At 38.0% G+C, this 20,491-nt stretch overlaps 1 protein-coding gene across 4 annotated transcripts in view; it reads right to left on the reverse strand.

Moving 5' to 3' along the window:
- CDK8 (cyclin-dependent kinase 8) overlaps positions 1-20,491 on the reverse strand; it is a 200,181-nt gene that overhangs the window by 94,080 nt on the left and 85,610 nt on the right. For all 4 annotated transcript variants that reach the window (XM_014539415.1, XM_005865906.2, XM_014539414.1 and 1 more), the window contains exon 3: positions 10,555-10,630. In XM_014539415.1, the coding sequence (XP_014394901.1) occupies positions 10,555-10,630 (76 nt within the window). The remainder of the gene's footprint in view (positions 1-10,554; positions 10,631-20,491) is intronic.

Below are 20,491 nucleotides of genomic sequence, written 5' to 3' on the forward strand. Positions count from 1 at the left end.
AATTAACCCTAACAGCAGAACGACTGGGAATGACTGGTCATTATGACACACACTGACCACCAGGGGGCAGATGCTCAATGCAGGAGCTGTCCCCTGGTGGTCAGTGTGCTCCCACAGGGGGAGGTCTGCTCAGCCACAAGCCAGGCTGATGGCTGCCAGCACAGCGGTGATGGCGGGAGCCTCTCCCGCCTCCTCAGCAGCACTAAGGATGTCCGACTGCAGCTTAGGTCTGCTCCCTGCTGGTAAGTGGACATCCCCCGAGGACTGCTGGGCTGCCAGAGGGATGTCTAACTGCCAACTTGGGCCCGATCCCCCAGGGAGCGGGCCTAAGCCAGCAGGTGGACATCCTCCAAGGGGTCCCAGACTGCAAGAGGGCATAGGCTGGGCTGAGGGACCCCCCCCACTCCCCGAGTGCACAAATTTTGTGCACCGGGCCTCTAGTATAACATATTAAAATATGTATTAATCTAGTATTTATGGTATTCTTAAGGCTTCTGGTCAACTCTAGGCTATTAGTTAAGTTTCTGGAAAGTCAAAAGTTATGCTCGGGCCCTGGCCGGTGGCTTAGTTGGTTAGTGTTGTCCCTATATGCCAGGGTTGTGGGTTCAATCCCCAGTCAGGGCGCATACAAGAATCAACCAATGAATGCATTAATAAGTGGAACAATAAATCAACGTTTCTCTCTTTCTCTCTCTCTCTCTCTCTCTCTCTCTCTCTCTCTCTTTCTCTCTCTCTCTCCTTGATCATTAAAAAAAATAAAAAAGTTATGATCAGCTTTTCAACTTTGCAGGATGGAGGGTGGGCAGTTTCAGTGCCCCTAAACCCCATGTTGTTTAAGGATTAACTGAATAGTATGTAGGGTTCAGTACTACCTGTGTTTTTTTAGACACCCAGCAGGGGAACATATCCCCTATGGATAAAGAGAGATTACAGTACTTTTATTTTACAAACTAGTGGCCTGGTGCATGAAATTCATGCACGGGGGGGGGGGGCGGGGAAGCTGTCCCATCGCCTGGCCTGCACCCTCTCCAATCTGGGACCCCTCGGGGGATGTCCGACTGCTGGTTTAGGCCCAGGGATTGGGCCTAAACCGACAGTCAGACATCCCTCTCGCAATCCGGGATTGCTGTCTCCTAACCGCTCACCTGCCTTCCTGCCCGATTGCCCCTAACCACTCTGCCTGTTGGCCTGCTTGCCCCCTACTGTCCCCCCTGTCAGCCTTCTTCCTCCCAACTGCCCACCCCTGCCGGCCTCATGGCCCCCAAATGCCCTCCCCTGCTGGCCTCATGGCCCCCAACTGCTCTCCCCAGCTGGTATCCCGGACGGTCTCCTGGTTTAATTAGCATATTATCCTTTTATTAGAATAGATTAGTATAGATGAGGAAATAGCGGTTTAAATAATTTGCTCAAGATCATATTCCTAGGTAATGGTTAGAATCAAGATTTAAATGCTTTAAAAATTAACTTTTAAAATACAAAACCAATACTCCATGGCCATTACCAATCAATACCTCCCCAAACCTAATACCCTGGGGGCCTAGTTCTTTTTACAATCCACACACAGAAGGTTTAAATATATACTAGGTTATGAAATGAACAGTGGCAGGCACGTGTCTTGCTGGACATTGCCCTACTAGCTTCTAACATACTGCTTGGCACCTGGTAGGCACATATTAAGGATTTGGTACATATATAAATATATGAATAAATGAATTATTATGTCCGAAAAAGTGCTCTATGCTCTTTAACATAACCCTGTGAGATACTATCATAATTTCTTTCTTACAAATGACAAAACTAAAACAGGGAAATTAAGTAAGTTGCTTTGGGCCCTTCAAGATAGTTAACAGGTAAAGCTAGAATAAGACCTCAGGTAATCTAGCTAGGGTCTTAACCACTACATACAATACTGTGAAACTGGTGTTCTGACATGACAATTCCACATATCTGATAAATAGAACTTTAGCATTTCATCACACCACACAGAGGACCCTCCCCCGACCCCCCCATATAGAAATGCCTATTTCTTAACATTTTGTAAGTTATTTTTTGCCCTTTAGAAGATTTTGTGTCAAAACTATTTAAATAAAAGGTTTAAATAACTTTATGCAATGGTTTCCGTCACATAAACCACCTAAGTTTTTCTAATTGTACTGGGAAAAAAATCTTATAATTTCCTTAGTACTAAGATCACTGCTAAAAATATAAATGTTTTAATACATTGTTTATAATAAACTTAATTCATTCCAATTGTGCCGTAAAATAGAAAATAGGTTAAGAAAGCCTGTAATAATCTCAAAATGACATTGACTTTTAATATTAAAAATTTTAAAGCACAACAAAAGTAATAAATTCTAAATTTATGCCATAAGTATGATTGAGTTAAAATTACTATGAAAGCATATTTTCGATATTTTGAAGAGCTGTGGATCCTTTTCTTCAATAGAATTCTTGCAAATTCATTTTAAAAACTGAGATGCTCAGGTTAAAGTACATGTGGGGTTTAAAAATAGAGTCTGAAACTTTACCTCTGCTCCCCTAGCTTCCCTATCCCAACTACAAGGCATCCTCTAGCAATAAGGAGGATCCACTAAAGCAGTTTGAAAACCAATATGCTAAAGAATTTCAGCTCACAGAAAATTCTGGAAACACAAAACAAACCATTTACAATACAGTGAGGATGAAGATATGCAATGCTCTTAACTTTGGTAGAAATTCTCAGAGTTCTTTCCTTCCTCCCTTCTTTTAGAATTACTCACTGAGCAAAGACTATATGTCAAGCCTAGTACACACTAGTGAAGAAATGGTATTGGCCATGGAGTATTGGCTTTATATTTTAAAAGTTAATTAATTTTACAGTGAGTGTAGTGGGGGGTAGGACCAACAAATAGAAAATAAGCAAACAAAAAGAAAGAAACTCCTTATAGTTATAATTTGTAATAAGTGCTATGAAGAAAAGAAATTGGGTACAGATTATCCTATGTAAAAAAAGCATAGTATGCAAATTGTCCCCTCGACTGGAGTTCTTCCGGGAGTTCGACCAGGGGGCCAGGGGAAGGGAGGGAGGTCCTGGTGCCGGCAGGCAGCTGAGGGAAGCGAGGGAGGGAGGCTCTGGTCAGCGGCGGGGACAGACAGGCGGGGAAAAGGAGGGAGTACCCAGCCTGCAGCTGCTAGGGACTCTACCAGTGCTTGAATTTCGTGCAGTGGGCCTCTAGTAAAAGAATAATGACGGTGAGTGGTGGGAAAACAGGACTTCTCAGAGGAAGATCTCATACATGGAAGGGAGAAAGGTCTGATAAGATTTGGCAGAAAAGATGAGATTTTCTTTCTCTTTTTTTACTATGGAAATTTTTTTCAGAAGTATATAAAATAGAAGAGTAAAGCAAATCCCTATATATGTGGAGCCTTGGTTCTTGAACGTAATTCATTCCAGAAGGATGTTGGGGAAGTGATTTGTTTGAAAACCAAATCATTTTTTCCCATCCTATATAATAAAGAGGTAATATGCAAATTGACCGACATGCCCTCACAAGATGGCTGCCTACGATCAGGCCGGCAAGGGGGTTAGTGAGGGACGACCAAACGACTAAACAAGCAGGCTGCGTGGGGCGACCAGGCCAGCGGGGGGCCCGTGAGGGGAGACCAGACCAGCAGGGGGGGGGCATTTGGGGGCAACCAGGTCAGCAGGGGAGGGGCAGTTAGTAGCAACCAGGCTGGCAGAGGGGGCAGTAAGAGGCAACCAGGCCAGAAGGGGGGTGGGGAAGTTAGGGGCGACCAGGCCGGCAGTGGAAGCAGTTGGGGGCAATTAGGCTGGCAGGAGGGGCAGTGAGGGGCAACTAGGCTGGCGGGGGGGGGGCAGTTAGAAGTGACCAGGCTGGCAGGGAAGGGGCAGTTGGGGGTGGCCTGGCTGACAGCGGGGGGCAGTTAGGGGCAACCAGCCCGGCAGGGCGGGGGGCAGTGAGCAGCGATCAGGCCGGCAGGGGGGAGCAGTTATGGGCCACCAGGCAGGCAGGCAGGTGAGCGATTAGGAGACAGCGGTCCAGAATTGTGAGAGGGATGTCCCCTGAGGGTCCCAGATTGGAGAGGGTGCAGGCTGGGCTAAGGGGGACCCACCCCCGTGCATGAATTTCGTGCACCAGGCCTCTAGTTTTATATATATCTTCATAACCTCTCCTCCCACCTTAACTGGGATTATTTTGAAGTAAATCTCCGATATCACATGATTTCACCTATAAATATTTTAGTATGTATCTCTAAAACAGGGGTCCTCAAACTTTTTAAACAGGGGGCCAGTTCACTGTCCCTCAGACCGTTGGAGGTCCGGACTATAGTTTAAAAAAAAACTATGAACAAATTCCTATGCACACTGCACATATCTTATTTTGAAGTAAAAAAACAAAACGGGAACAAATACAATACTTGTATTTGCATGTGGCCCGAGGGCCGTAGTTTGAGGACCCCTGCTCTAAAACATACCCTAGGGTCCCTTTTCTCCAACCACAACAAAAATAAATTAGTAATCAACCACAATAAATTACCTAGAAAGCCTCACATATTTAAAAATTAAACAATACATTTCTAAATAACCCATGAATAGAATATTTTAAAAATTTCAAAGATAAGTGAAAATATTTTAAACTAAAAACAATTAAAATACAACAAAATTTGTAGAATATAAGTAAAACACAGCTTAAAGAAATATTTATAGTTTTCATTAATTATATTAGAAAAGAATAGTTTAAAAATGAATGACCTAAGGTTCTACCTTAAGAAAATAAAAAATAAATGTAAGCTTAAAATAAGCAGAAGAAATAATAAAGTTAAGAACAGAAATCAATGATTTAGACAGAAACAAAAATTACCAAGTCGGCAATGAAACAGGACATCACTACAGAAGCTACAGATGTGAAAAGTTAATAAGGGACTATTATGCACAACTTTGTGCTAACAAATTCAACAACTTAAAAGAAATGGACAAATTAAGTAAAAATACAATTTATCAAACACAAGATGAAATATAAAATCTGAGGAGTCCTATATCTATTAAGAAAATAATACTGGTTGGTGAATAATATCAAACATTTAAGGAAAAATAATTACCAATCATATAGAAACTCTGTCAGAAAATAGAGAATGAAAAAATGCTCCCTAACTTTTTTCATGCGGACACTATAATCTAGATACCAAAGACAAAGACAGTACAGCAAGCATGTGAAACTCAAAAGCTAATACAGGCCAAATAAACAAGGTTTAAGTTTATGTGGGCTGCAAAAAACCAAAAGCTTCAATTTTCATAGAAATGGTGGTTTATTTCGATAGAGACATGCTGACTACAAAGGGCTGAAATAAATCAGTAATCGTTAACATAAAATAATAGAACATTTTAATAAAAATTAATGTTTTTTCTTGAACATTAACTTACCAGATACTGAATAACTGCACAAATTAATAAGTGTAATGCAAATAAACCTATTTTTCTTGTTCTCCGAAAGTGAAATATTTCCTATTGCGCACACCAAACAAGTCAGCTCAAGACTAATGACTTGGCAATCAGCTGCTAAAATATTCGCTGCTGGTATTAGTGGAAATGGTGCACCTGCGCATAAAGCGCATAAGGGAAATGAATGCAACACAATTATAGTAATCAGTCATTAGCAAACATTGTAGTTCGTTATTAATAATTATGTATAACAGGATATTGTAAAAATTAAGTTATGAAATTTTTATTAAAATGTTTCTCATATAACATTATATTGGCTGGGCCGCAAAAATATTCACTGTGGGCTGCACGCGGCCCGCAGGCTGTGAGTTTGACATGCTTGCAGTATAGGAAAGATAATTAGACTAACATCCTTCAAACTCATACTACCTAGAACTCCTTAACAACACAAAAAGCATTTGATAAAAGTCAATACCATTTATGAAAAAATAGAAGGCGAGGACTCCACCAAGATGGCGGCATAGGTAAACACCGCAGACTGCTGCCGCAAACAACCACTTCAAAAATACAACTAAAAGATGGAACGGACATCACCCAGAACCACAGGAAGGCTGGCTGAGGAGAGACTCTTCAACTAGAAGGAAAAATAACAGCACACCGAGGCTCAGAGGAGGCGCAGTGTGGAAAAAACTCAGGTGCGGAGGTGCGCGCGCAAAGCGGGCTGGTGGCTGAGAGCGCGGTTGTCGTTTTCGGTCAGGGGGGAGTCTCAGACTCTGAGCTCCAGATACGGGCGAATCGCTGGGGACTCGGACCCAAACGGGAGAAGCGGGAGTGTCTGGCATCAGTTGGAAGGCAGCTTTCCCTCCGAGGTTTGCAGCGGTTCCGGGGGTTCTGAGAAGCAGAGCCTCTGGGAACAGGACTGAGGGCACCATAACGGCTCCCTCCGCCCGCCCTGTTGAGCCCGCCCCGCCCAAGCCCTGCGCAGAGCCATTTGCCGGATCGCCTCAGGCAAAGGCTAGATTAGCACCTCCCCAGAGGACAGAAGTTTTCCGCGGCAGACACAGCTGATTCACACAGCCAGTCGGCCTGGTGGTCAAATCCCTCTAGTATTAACTACAACAATCAAGGCTCAACTAGAACAAGACTGCGCACAAAGACCACTAGGGGGTGCACCAAGAAAGCATAAAAAATGCGGAGACAAAAAAACATGACAGAAATGGAGGATATAGAGCTAAAAAACGCAATTTTGAGGGCTTGCAATAAACTTTTGGAGAGCTTCACGAAAACTAATGAGACCCTCGATGCTATGATAAAGAAACTAGAAATTAAGCATACACGCTCTGAAATAAAGAATATTACACCCAATAGCAGACCAGAGGAGCGCAAGAATCAAGCCAAAGATTTGAAATGCGAAGAAGCAAAAAACACCCAACCGGAAAAGCAAAATGAAAAAAGAATCCGAAAATACGAAGATAGTGTAAGGAGCCTCTGGGACAGCTTCAAGCGTACAAACATCAGAATAATTGGGGTGCCAGAAGATGAGAGACAGCAAGATATTGAAAACCTATTTGAAGAAATAATGGCAGAAAACTTCCCCCACCTGGTGAAAGAAATGGACTTACAGGTCCAAGAAGCGCAGAGAACCCCAAACAAAAGGAATCCAAAGAGGACCACACCAAGACACATCATAATTAAAATGCCAAGAGCAAAAGACAAAGAGAGAATCTTAAAAGCAGCAAGAGAAAGAGACTCAATTACCTACAAGGGAATACCCATACGACTGTCAGCTGATTTCTCAACAGAAACTTGGCAGGCCAGAAGGGAATGGCAAGAAATATTCAAAGTGATGAATACCAAGAACCTACAACCAAGATTACTTTATCCAGCAAAGCTATCATTCAGAATTGAAGGTCAGATAAAGAGCTTCACAGATAAGGAAAAGCTAAAGGAGTTCATCACCACTAAACCAGTATTATACGAAATGCTGAAAGGTATCCTTTAAGAAGAGGAAGAAGAAAAAGGTAAAGATACAAATTGTGAACAACAAACATGCATCTATCAACAAGTGAATCTAAGAACCAAGTGAATAAATAATCTGATGTACAGAATGAACTGGTGATTATAATGAATCAGGGACATAGAAAGGGAATGGACTGACTATTCTTGGGGGGGAAAGGGGAATGGGAGATGCGGGAAGAAACTGGACAAAAATCGTGCACCTATGGATGAGAAAAGAAAAAAAGGCAACAACCTAAGCCTGGCTAATGACATCTATAAAAAAAGTGATAGTTAGCATTTTATGTAATGGTGAAACACTAAAAAAAAAATACCTGACCCCAAGACTGGGAACAAGTCACAGAGATCTGCTCTCACTACTATTCAACATTGCATGCAAGGTCCTAGACAGTGCAATAAAAGAATTTTAAAAAAATTAAAAGCATAAAGATGGAAAGAAGTAAAATCATTTTTAGTTATAGGTGATATAATTATATAGAAAATCCCAATATATCACCAAAAACCTACCGGTGAATTTAGATATATATATAAGTATATAAATATATATACAACATTAAAAAATCAATTGTATTTCTGAGTACAGAAGCAAATAAATGGAAAATCAAAATTTTCAAATAATTCCATGTATAATGCTGTCAGAAAACATGAAGTGCTTAGGAGTGAATATAACAAAAGATGTACAAAAACTCTATACTAAAAACTATAAAACACTGAGAGAAATGAAAGAAAACCTTATAAAACGGAAAGTGTGTCTTTCTACATTCATGGCTTCTTAGTTCCAATATTATTAAGATGTCAATTCTCTGAATCGATCGAAATCATAACCCCAGCAAGGATTTTTTAGAATTAGAAACTGACTAGCTGATTAAAAATTTTATATAATAATGCAAAGTTCAAACAATCCTGAAACAGAAGAACAAAGCTGGTGATTTTGTAAGACCATATTTCAAATCTTGCTATAATGATAGAGCAGCGATTTTCAACGTTTTACATCTCCTGGCACACATGAACTAATTACTAAATTTCTATGGCACACTAAAATACTATATTATATTTTTTGCCAATGTGACAAAAAATATAGATATATTTTGGTTCATTCACAACTACTGGCTATTGTTGTGTTGGCTGTTGTTATTTTTTTTTAATTTGACAATTTAAGGGAAAAGAGATCAGTGCCCCTGACTAAATAAATAGGTATTGCATGTTTTAAAAATTCTTGCAGCACACCAGTTGAAAATCGCTGAGTTAGAATAATCTGGTATTGGCATAAGGATAGACAAAGAGATCAATAGAATGAAATAGAGCCCAGAAATGGTCCTACACTTACAAAGCCATTTAGTTTTCTAAAAAGGTACCAAAGGAATTCAACAGGGAATTGAATGTCTTCAAAAAACAATTGTATATTCATATGGAATGAGAAGAGAAGAGCCTCAAAACCTACAGCATATCACAAACAAAATTTAATCATAGACTAGAAAATAAAGTTAAATCTATAAAAGCTTTTAGAAGAAAACATAATTATCTTCACAATCAGTGGGTCGATAAAGATTTCTTCAGCCAGACACAGAAAACAATAGTCATAAAAGGAAAAAATTCGTAAATTAAATTCATCAAAATTAAAAATTTCTGTTCACCTTAGGCTGAAGAACCACAATTAGTACATTAAAATAAGCTTTCATATTCCTTTTTGTGTTTAAACTAAATTTACAGTTTTCAATATAAACATAAATATATCTGTTCCTGAAATCAATTGTTTTGTTTGTTTTTAAAACTTTTGGTTGAACTATAATAAACATAGAGAAAAGCATTCACCCACAAGAGCACAGCTCAGTGAGTTTTCACATATTAAGCCCATATAACCAGACTCAGAGTAAGATCAAGAAATAGAAGATTATTAGCATTCTGAAAACTACCTTGTCTCCCCCTCCCCTCCATGCCACTCCCTGTCCCCTCCAAAAGTAATCACTACCATGACTCCTCACGTCACTACCATAGTTCAATGGATTTTAATCCTTTAAACTGACTAGAGTAGTAGGTGTTGAAGAACTGACAGTTAATGTACAGATTTGCCTCAAGATTCAAAATTTTGAAAAATGTATCAATTAAGTAAAATATAATTTCCAACCCAGCATACCTTTGGCTAAGAATGCCCTCCATCTCACCCTATTCTTCCCTCATGTTGGTAATTCTTACATGTCCTCCAAAACCTGGAACTTTCTGTGACTTCTGTAGTTTAGAGGTATACCCTTCTCCCATTCTGTGTACACTACTGTCATAGTCCTTGGAACACTGTTATTATTATAAGCTTTATTAGGCTCTTTCCTCATCAACATGTAAATACTTATGGCCAGGGACCCTTGTTTCGTTTCTTTACTTCTACCTACTCTAGTTCCTGTCAACATGATACACAATAAATGACTGTTGGTTAAAATCCTTATTTATGGTATAGAATTTGTTAAATGAGTAAAATTATTTAAATTAAAGCTAGAAAAAACACATTTGGACCCACAGTTTTACAATATTAAAAACTGAAGATAAATCTCATGGGAGTAATACTCAATTTAATTGTATGAATAGTTAGTTAGTAATGGATTAACATGAAGAATATCTTCCTTTGAAATCAAAATGAGATTCTAGTACCATATGGAAACCTATGCTTCCAAAAGAAAAAGGCATATATGTTTATATAAATAGACAGATACTATGAAAATCAAATAACACAATCTCATTTTAAGGTCACATAAGTAACATCATTAAAATAGAATATTAATTTTATATGAACTAACATACGACTTTTATTATACTAGATGAAATAAGAACTAAACCCTTAACTATTTAGTGATACTTATTGGAAAAACATATATTTATATAAACAACAGAGATTGATTTAATACCAATAAAATAAATTCATATAGAAATGTTTATTAGATTTACATGGCACCTCTACATAATGAATATATTCTTCTACATATAGTTGATATGAAAATGTTTATTAACTTTCAATTAATGAGTATATATGACAATCACAATTCAGACACCTACATAATTGACCTTCTAAGTCAGTTGGTAATAATGTTGATAAAAAAAGCTCCACTTACTGCTATTTCTCTACATGCCGACATAGAGATTCCGGTTCCTTCTATTTGTTTTAAAGCGTAGTCTTTATCATCTTTCCTGCAAAAACAAAGTTATTTTAATATGCAGATAAATATAAATTTATATGCATTTTAATAAAATAAAAAATAAATAAAAATTACATAGTTATACATTTAATATCTCTCACATATATTTGGAGTGTCATACAAGAGAAATGTCTTAGACCATCTAGTCCAATCCCATTATTTGAAGAGGGAAGTTAGATTCAAAGGAACATAAAGATTTGTCCACAGAAGACAATGGAGTTTCTGACTTCCAATAATAGGTTTTTTCTGCTCTTATATGTATACACTTCCTTTCTATGTACAATACACACACATAAAACTTGCTTTCTAAAACCCATACCCATTCACATATTAGTAGGTTAAAAAAAAATAAATGCATTACTAAAGTACAAAATGGTTATAATTTAAAGCATGGTGGTATCCTCACATATTCAATTACCTTCAAAGAGATTCACTCAATATGTGTTTATTAAGCACTTGCTATATATCCAGAACTGTAGGTAACAGGGTTACAACGGAATTTCTTCTTTTAAGCTTTCTGTATCTACTAGACTAGATGGTAAGTAACTAATCTACCACAATAAAAAATAAGTACTATGACAGGGCAAGTACAAACCACAGAGAGTATTGTGTGTCATTAAGAGGGGAAACAGTGTGAAGGCCTATGAGGTGAGAGAAAAGCATTTGAGGAAAAAACAGATATACTAAACAACTGGAGTTGAGGCTGGGGATATAATTAGGAAGCAGAACATAAAAGTCTTTTTACTCTACGAACAACAGAAAGCACTCCATTGAAGATTTTTTAACCAGAGAATATAAATTATATTTTATTTGGGGAAAAAAATCTTTAACTGTCTTTTGAATGCTTAGGGAGAGTAAATAAGAATAGGAGGCAGAGAGACCAGTTAAAAGAAATATTAAAATTTCTCAGGTGAGAGATGATGGTGGCTACTACAGTATGGTGGTTGCTATATAGAGAGTAAACAAGCAGGATCAATATGAAGTAAAACCAATAGCATTTGGTCACTGAATATTAGAAATAAGATGGTGGAATCAGATAATTTCTGCCTCTGGCAGCAGATCATTGACAACATCATGGACTGGAGTGAAAAATATAGCAGGAGAAAAAGATTTGAGGAAACAGGAAGATGACTTCTATTTTGGGTAGGTTGAGTTAGGGTACCTGTGAGACACCTAAATGAGGATGGCAAGCTAAAAAAAAAGTTTCTGTAATCAGCATATACATAGTAATGTAAGACATGAGCATAGATGAGACCAACAAGAAGGAACAGCAAGAAAAAAATTTTCAAAAAGGGCACAAATAGTACTAAAAGCTGCCAAGAGGTCTAGTAAAAAGTGGACTAAGAAGAGTACCTTGGAAAAAAGAAAAAAAGAATCTGCTGAATTTAGAAATGAAGAAGTCACTACTGGCTAGTGGATGAGGCTAAAACAGTTGCAGTGATACAGTAGCAAAGTCTATATAGCAGAAGACTAAGGAATGAATATGACATAAGTAAATTGAAACAATAAATATAGATAAATCTCTGAAGGGGAGAAAATAAGGCAGCAGTTAGAGTAATACACAAGGTTAAAGAGTTATTTGTTTTTTTAAGATGGAAGAAACTTGAGTATGTTAAGTACTGACAGGAAGAAACCAGAGAAAATAAGCTGCTAATACAGGAGACAGAGAAAAAGATGAAGAGAACAAAGACTGAAACACTGAAGAGATATTAGTGTCTAGAAAGAGAAATACTTCTTCCACTGTAATGGGAAGATGATAGAGAAAAGGATAAATACAGATGCAAAAAAGTTGGTTCAGAGGCAAAAAACGGGAGGAGTTCTCATTGTGAAGGCTTTTGTACTTTTTGATGTTAGAAATGAGGTCATATACTAAAAGAAGGGCAGACATGGTAGAGCTGGAGACCTGACTAGAGTGAAGGTTTCAATGAACAAATGAATAACTCCTTACAAAATCCATTCATTTAAGTTCATTTAATACTTTATTATTTTAAATAATTATTAAAACTTACATAGCTTTATCTTTGTTTTTAAAACATATTTTACACCCAAACCTTAGTTGAGAAAACAAATCCCAATTACAGTATTATTTTTCTGGACAAAGATTTGTTTTATTACAATCAGGTTTTTCATATACTTTCTAGTAAAGCACCACAGGCTCTCATATTAAAAATACAATAAGAATTTCTGTATTTGATGTTCACTAAGTCTGAATGAGTTCTGAAAAACTTAAAGAAGTTAAAGAGTGTGACAAAAATAAAATGAAGGGACTAAGAAGTAGAAATTAGTAGTTACAAAAAGAGTCATAAGGATGTAGAGTACAGCATAGGGTATATACTAGTAGTCAATAATATAATAACTACATATGGTGCCAGGTGGGTACTGGAAATATCGAAGGGAACATTGTGTAAAGTACATGATTATCTAACCACTATGCAGTACACCTGAAACTAATATAAAATATTAACTGTAAATTGTAATTGAAAAGTAAAATTTAAATTAAAAAAGTTACTAAAATAAAAGTCATAATAATAGGACTTTATGTCTTTTCTGGCACATGTTAATACTATTTATCTATTTATCTATTTATTTATTTATTAGAGGCCTGGTGCACAAATTCATGCACATTGAAAGGAAATTAGAAGAAATATTTTAATATCGCTATTCGCCCTCTCTCTATAATAGAAGTGTCAACCAAATTCACGATTGACAATGACAGATGGAAACACACGCATGTGATTGGCACCAGCGAGAGCTTTATATGTATAGATAAACTCGCTTAATTAGACCTACTTTCTGATTTAGCTAAACTTTTTCCAGCCCAGTGAAGCACCCCAACTCCTCTTTCAGGTAATTGTCAGCAACACAGAAGTAAATATCAACATGAAGCAGGGATTGTAGATCACGCAGGGATTGTAGATCACGCAGGGAGAACAAAGGGTAAAATATTTAACTGCAGCAGTCTTTGACTATATTCTGCACAGTGAGAAAAGCTGAAGTCATTTTCAAGGACCACAATTTCTTACTTCTTTTCAGTCGGGTCATGTTTCTAAGCTTGCTAAATCTCCATTTTCCAGCTAATGAAAAGAAAATAGGATTTTACCGCATCTCCTATATACCTACTCCAGGACTTCTGTGAGGATCAAATGAGATGAGGCACAGGAAAACACTTCACAGATATTTGGTTAAAGTGTAAAATGTTTGCACCTGACTATAAAGTCATGATCCTGGGCTGAAGAAACTGCAAGGAGGCTAGTGGTCTCTAGAAAGAGGAAGCCGGGCATTGCTACGTGACGTCATTACCTGGCGCCCACAGCCACTGTTTCTGGGCTGGGCTGGGCTGTGGACCACATTTTGTGCCATGGGGTCTTGGCAGCATTGGCTGCGATTTGGTGGGCTGTCGTTCCAGACTGGTGGTGGGGCCTGTGTCCCACTTGGGGGAAGCCAAGTGTTGCTTTGTGGGTGCCAGGTCTGCAGTGCTGTTTCTCTATCAATGGCCAGTGCTCGTCATGGCAGCTCCTGCATTGAGTGTCTGCCTCCAGGTGGTCGGTGCGCGTCATCGCGACCAGTCAGACAGTTGGACACTTAGCATATTAGCCTTTTATATATATAGATTTTTTTTTTTAATTCTCAACCAAGGACATTCTTAGAGAGAGGATGGGAGAAAGAAACATCTATTGGTTGCCTTCACTACACTCCCTGACTGGGGATCGAACCCGCAACCTACGTTTGAGCTTTCAGGGGGAATGGTAACACTTGGAGACAATCAATATGACTTAGCTATGAGAAAGAAGGAAATCCTACCTTTTGTGACAACATGAATGGACCTTGAAAGCATGACACTAAGAGAGAGAAATCAGATAGAAAGACAAGTATTGTATGATATCATTTATATGTGGAATTTTAAAAGGTCAATATTATAAAAACAGAAAGTAGAATGGTGGTTACCAGGGGCTGGGGCATGGAAGAATTGGGGAATGTTGTTTAAGGGTATAAACTTGCCTCTAGTACAGGGGTGGGCAAACTTTTTGACTCGAGGGCCACAATGGGTTCTTAAACTGGACCGGAGGGCCGGAACAAAAGCATGGATGGAGTGTTTGTGTGAACTAATATAAATTCAAAGTAAACATCATTACATAAAAGGGTACGGTCTTTTTTTTTTTAGTTTTATTCATTTCAAACGGGCCGGATCCGGCCCGCGGGCCGTAGTTTGCCCACGGCTGCTCTAGTAGCTAAGTGACTGTCTGACCATTCGACCGGTAGCTATGACGCACAATAACCACTAGGGAGCAGATGCTCAACACACAGGCATGGTAACATAGAACAAACTGATGAATCTCAGAGGGAAGGAGAAGGGGAGAGGGGGGAGGGCAAGAAGAGATTAACCAAAGATCTTATATGCATATTAGAAACCCGGGACATGGATTCGTGCACCAGTGGGGTCCCTCGGCCTGGCCTGTGGGGATTGGGCCCAAACCAGCCTGACGTGGGGTCCCTCGGCCTGGCCTGCGGGGATTAGGCCGAAACCAGCCTGGTGCATGGATTCGTGCACTGGTGGGGTCCCTTGGCCTGGCCTGTGGGATTGGGCCGAAACTGGCAGTGTGACATCCCCTGAGGGGTCCTGGATTGCAAGAGGGCGCAGGCCAGGCTAAGGGACCCCACCGTTGCACAAATCCATGCACCGGGCCTCTAGTGTATTTAATAATTACATAATAATTATAGACAGTGATAGTGTATTGTAAGTTTTGAAGTTGCTAAAAGACAATATTTTAATTGTTTCCACCATATATACACACAAAAAATAATTATGTGACGTGAGAGAGATGTTAGCTAACACTGTGATGTTAATCATACTACAATATATACATTTATTAAATCAATACACTGTATACCTTATATTTACACAATGTTATGTCAATTATATCTCAATAGAAATAATTGAAAAAAGAGAAAGGATCAGGAATCAGGATACCTTTGGGCCTCTCAACAGCAGTTATAGAAGCCAGAAATTCTAGATTAGCTCTGCAATACAATCATGAAGTACTGATTACATTGTCAACAGCTATGGTATGGAGTTTAAGCTCTATGTAAGAGTCTGTTCTGGCCCAGCTGGAGTGGCTTTGTGGTTGAGCATTGACTTATGAACTAGGAGGTCACAGTTCGATTCCCGGTCAGGGCACATACCCGGTTTCAGGCTCCGTCCCTAGTAGGGGCGTGAGGGAGGCAGTCAATCAAGATTCTCTCTCATCATTGATGTTTCTGTCATGCTCTCCATATATACATATATATATATAGACAGACTGTTCTGGAGGATTACATCGTCAGCTGCAATGATAGGAAAATGTTATGGAATAGTCAGCCAGATCAAGGAGCTTGCACCAGAATGAAAATCTGTGCACTGCTTCCTTCATGGAAAAAATCATTCTTTAGGGAAAAAACAAACAAAAAAACAGCTAAACAAATCACTAAGCTTCATTATGTAGTAAAAACTGTGAATTACATAAAGGCTAATGTGTGAAATTTAGATTTAATTATCTTTATTGTGTGATAATTTGGAAACATAATAAGCAACTGTTAATGTGTGCTGAGTCACAACAGTTATTGAGGGGAAAGGTTTGTAAGAATGCTGGATTACAGAATGAAATCTCAGTGATTATGCAAGATAATAAACCAGTTTGGCCCCAACACTATAAAGATGTGAGCTGAAAAGCCTGACTTGTTTTAGTGTGATACCTTTGGTATTTTTAACAATCTTAGTATCTCCAACTAGGAAAAAAAAAAAAGCTTTTAAATATATTATTGCATCTTAGAGATATTTTAAACCATTTTTCATAAAATTTATTTATTTTAAAAGATTAAAAGTTCTAATAATTACTGTTCTTATTGCTGTACTTTCAAATATTGCCTGGAATTAACTCTTACCTTTGGATACCATGACTAAGGTTCATCATTTAAAACTCTTCTTGATTTTGCCTTTTGTAAATTAGGTCCCAAAATCAAAATAACAAAACTGACAAAAAGTCTTTAACACCTAAAATATCTTTTGATTTCCTATTATGAAAACTGTTTTCTCCAAATTCATTTATATGAGAAATCAAAAAGGTTATCTTTAGACTAGTTAAGTGCAAATAAAATATATTCATGTATATATGTTCAGTGATTGTACACTTTAAGAAGAGGTAGACTCATGTTCATATACAAAAGCTGATACAATATTTCAAATTGATTTTTGGTTCTAGGTATTAATATTCCTATCAATCAGGAACAGCCATAGTACACTTGATGGTAGAAATTAAAGGGCTATACTGGTTTGTTCAAGTCCTCACTGTTCACACTATATTCTAACTCCCTGGGTAATCATTGACTGAATCCTTATAAATTAATTATGCGCTATACATCAATAGAGGAGCCATTCTCTTCCATTCTAATAATTACAGTTAACATAGTAATTTTCCAGAGCTGTTCAATCTTCTCACTAATAGAATTATCTTCCCTTGCTAGATAATCAGCTCTACAAGCTCTTAGATTATCTATTTTTGAAGCATCGTTAGGAAAAGACTGCACTTGAACCCCCATAGAAATGACCTTGCCATATTCTGTTAAGAACTAAAACAGCAGTGAAACACCTTGTATCCATAGCACTCAATTACAGTGACACAACACATCATTAAATTACTGGAAGACTGTTCCAGCCAGAGACCTCAAATTGAGGATTCCTAGAAATTCTCCAGAAGATAATGTAAGAGAATGACACAGCTTCTCCCCAAGGCATCAAATCAATCAGCATGATCAAGCTTCCATCGAGGACCCAGGGAACAAAATCTAAATAGCCAGAACCAAAGATTATCATGCTTTAATTTACATGTTCTTATTCTTTATTCCAAAACTCTTCTCTTCCTTCTCTGCTGTTTTAAATTTCTGAATTATTAACAGACACTTGTTATCTCTAACAACCATACATATAATATTGCTCTTTGTATCCCCTAGTCACTCCCTGTATCAGTCCACTACCTGGCTACAATTTGATCATGTTTTCACTAAAATATGTTGGGACTCTTGAGATTGTAGCCACTTTCTTTTAGGTACAACCCAGCTCACTCTAGTTTCTGGGCAATTACACTCAACTTCTAAGCAACTCTCTATAAACAGGAAACTAAAAATAGTAAACAAGACAGACAGCCCCTTTGATGTCAAATCTAAGAAATTTTCTGTCTACTCCGAAACCTCGGCTCTTGGCTTTAGAAGTAGATTAAAACTCTGTTAATAATCTTGCACCATTTGTCAGTGTTATAGTGCTCAAATGTGATTTCTAGAGTCTTAAAATGGACACAGCCATTTTTGCTTCTGATGATTCAATAACATTACAACAAAAAGTATGCATAAAGAACTGACTTTAGTCCAACAATAGATGGGATTCTCTGAATAGTCTTCTGGTCAATGGAATTCTGGCAACGGAGATCTGGATTTCACAGAACAATGGTCCTAAATGGCTGAAACTGGCCAAAAAGAGAGACTGAGAAGGTGAAAATAAACCCAACTGATAATTAGATTGTGATATCTCTAACAGATGAATGGCAAGTCAGGAATAAGGAAACTAGAAAATAAAGTTTTGCTCAAGGCCATACTACAGCTACAAAACGACTTTTAAATGGTCCATTTTTGAATGAGTGCTACATTCTTACCAAGAAGTCCCAGCTCTAATTCACTCCTCCTACTCTTGAACAGAATGCTGACATACCCAACTACCAAACTGACTGCACTTAGGAACGGCAGTATCCAATCCCGGCAGACTACTTTCCTAGCCTTTCCTTAGAATCATTCAGCCCAAGCCAAAACCCTATGAATCCCTTGCCCATTTCCTCTTATTTTTTTAAATATATTTTATTGATTTTTTACAGAGAGGAAGGGAGAGGGATAGAGAGTCAGAAACATCGATGAGAGAGAAACATCGATTAGCTGCCTCCTGCACACCCCCTACTGGGGATGTGCCCGCAACCAAGGTACATGCCCTTGACTGGAATCGAACCCGGGACCCTTCAGTCCCCAGGCCGATGCTCTATCCACTGAGCCAAACCGATCGGGGCCCATTTCCTCGTATTAAAGACACCTCACAGTGCCTAGATAGGTGTGTTCTCCCTTGTTACAGCAGGTTAATAAACTTTATTTGACTTTATTCCTGGTGGCCTTTATTATTCATTATGCCCAATTATTTAACATGAAATTGAAATGCATTAAAGCACACTGAAACATTTCTTTTCATTTAAATCGGGTAAATTCTGATAACAGAGCACATTCTAGCTAGCCATGCTATATTTTACTAAAAAAACATTTGTCCTATTAATATGTTCTACTCTTTTGATCATCCTGACATATAAAACCCACTAGTTAACTTTTTGTTTAATGACATAAGCTTAGTTAACAGATTGTTAGAACTACTAACTCTAGATTTAGTAGTTCTAACAATCTCTTAAACGATTTCTTGGCAATTTGGGGAGACTTTATGATATAAAGCAAAATCTAGCCACAAAGGTTTTTCTACTTTAAGAAAATTAATATATTTCACTCTTGCATTCTATTTTTATTGTTTCCAGTATCTCTTAAGACTAATATTTAATATCACGTAATGGTTCTCATTTAAACTGATGAGGATAGCCTTCATGCATTGTTATTAAGAGTATAAATGGGTTCAACTATTTTATGTTTATTTTTTAAAAATATATTTTAATTGATTTCAGAGAGGAAGGGAAAGGGAGAGAGAGATAGAAACATCAATAATGAGATAGAATAACTGATCGGCTGCCTCCTGCATGCCCCACACTGGGGATCGAAGGATCGAACTCACACCCCAGGCATGTGCCCTGATCTAGAATCAAACCATGACCTCCTGGTTCATAAGTCGATGTTCAACCACTGAGCCATGCCGGGCAGGCGAGTTCAACCATTTTAGAAAACAATCTGGAATAGTGACATTAAATATGTGTATTTCCTACACCTATAATTTCTTTATGATTATATACCATGGAAAAGGTTTCATATAGCTACAAAAAGTGACATATTTGTGGAAGCAAATAGAGGCATATTATGTGTGCATCACTGAGAATAGATAAGTAACATGTGGTATATGCGTGAATTAAGAGTATGTGATCAAAAGCAATGAATTGGGTCTAGATCAGTGGTTCCAACCTTTTTTGAGCCATGCCCCACTTACGAATCTCTAAAATCCTGATGCCGCCCCTGTGACATATAATTCTTATTATTCAAAAAGTGAATTCCTATTCATGTGGAGGAAGCCTAAAAGGCTTGTTGGTCTAAACAAGCTTCCAAAGGACATGGCATCCATGAAAGAGAAAAATAAAAGAATGAAAGGACAACTGAAGTCCTGAGGAAGAAATCACTAAGAAATTGTTTTAAAAAATAGTAATATGAAGGGGTATGAAAAAATAGCAAATAAAGTTTCAAAAAATATGATAGAGAACTGAAATGCATAAATATGTCACAATATATATACTAATAATAGAGGAATATTGCTGGAAGCCGGTCCATCCTTGCTGCTTGACACAGTCGCTGCAGGGAAGAAACATCTGCACAGCATATGTTTCAAGGGACCTGGGGTATATGGCATACTGTTCTTAATATGTTTGCTCCCCTTCTTAGCGCTATGTGTTTTAACCAAGGTCACCTCTCCGAGAAAGATTGTAGGGATTAACAGGACTAAGGAAGGGAATAAACCCCTTAACTAAGTGCCAGGCGGGTAATTAATCACTTTAACTAGGAACAATCACGCTTAAGCTACATAATCTTTACTTAGGATAATCTCCTTCAGTTACTTCCTTGTAGCTTAACAGAACAATAGAGG

Source organism: Myotis brandtii, unplaced genomic scaffold, assembly GCF_000412655.1.
Source record: "Myotis brandtii unplaced genomic scaffold, ASM41265v1 scaffold216, whole genome shotgun sequence".
NCBI classification, from domain to species: Eukaryota; Metazoa; Chordata; class Mammalia; order Chiroptera; family Vespertilionidae; genus Myotis; species Myotis brandtii.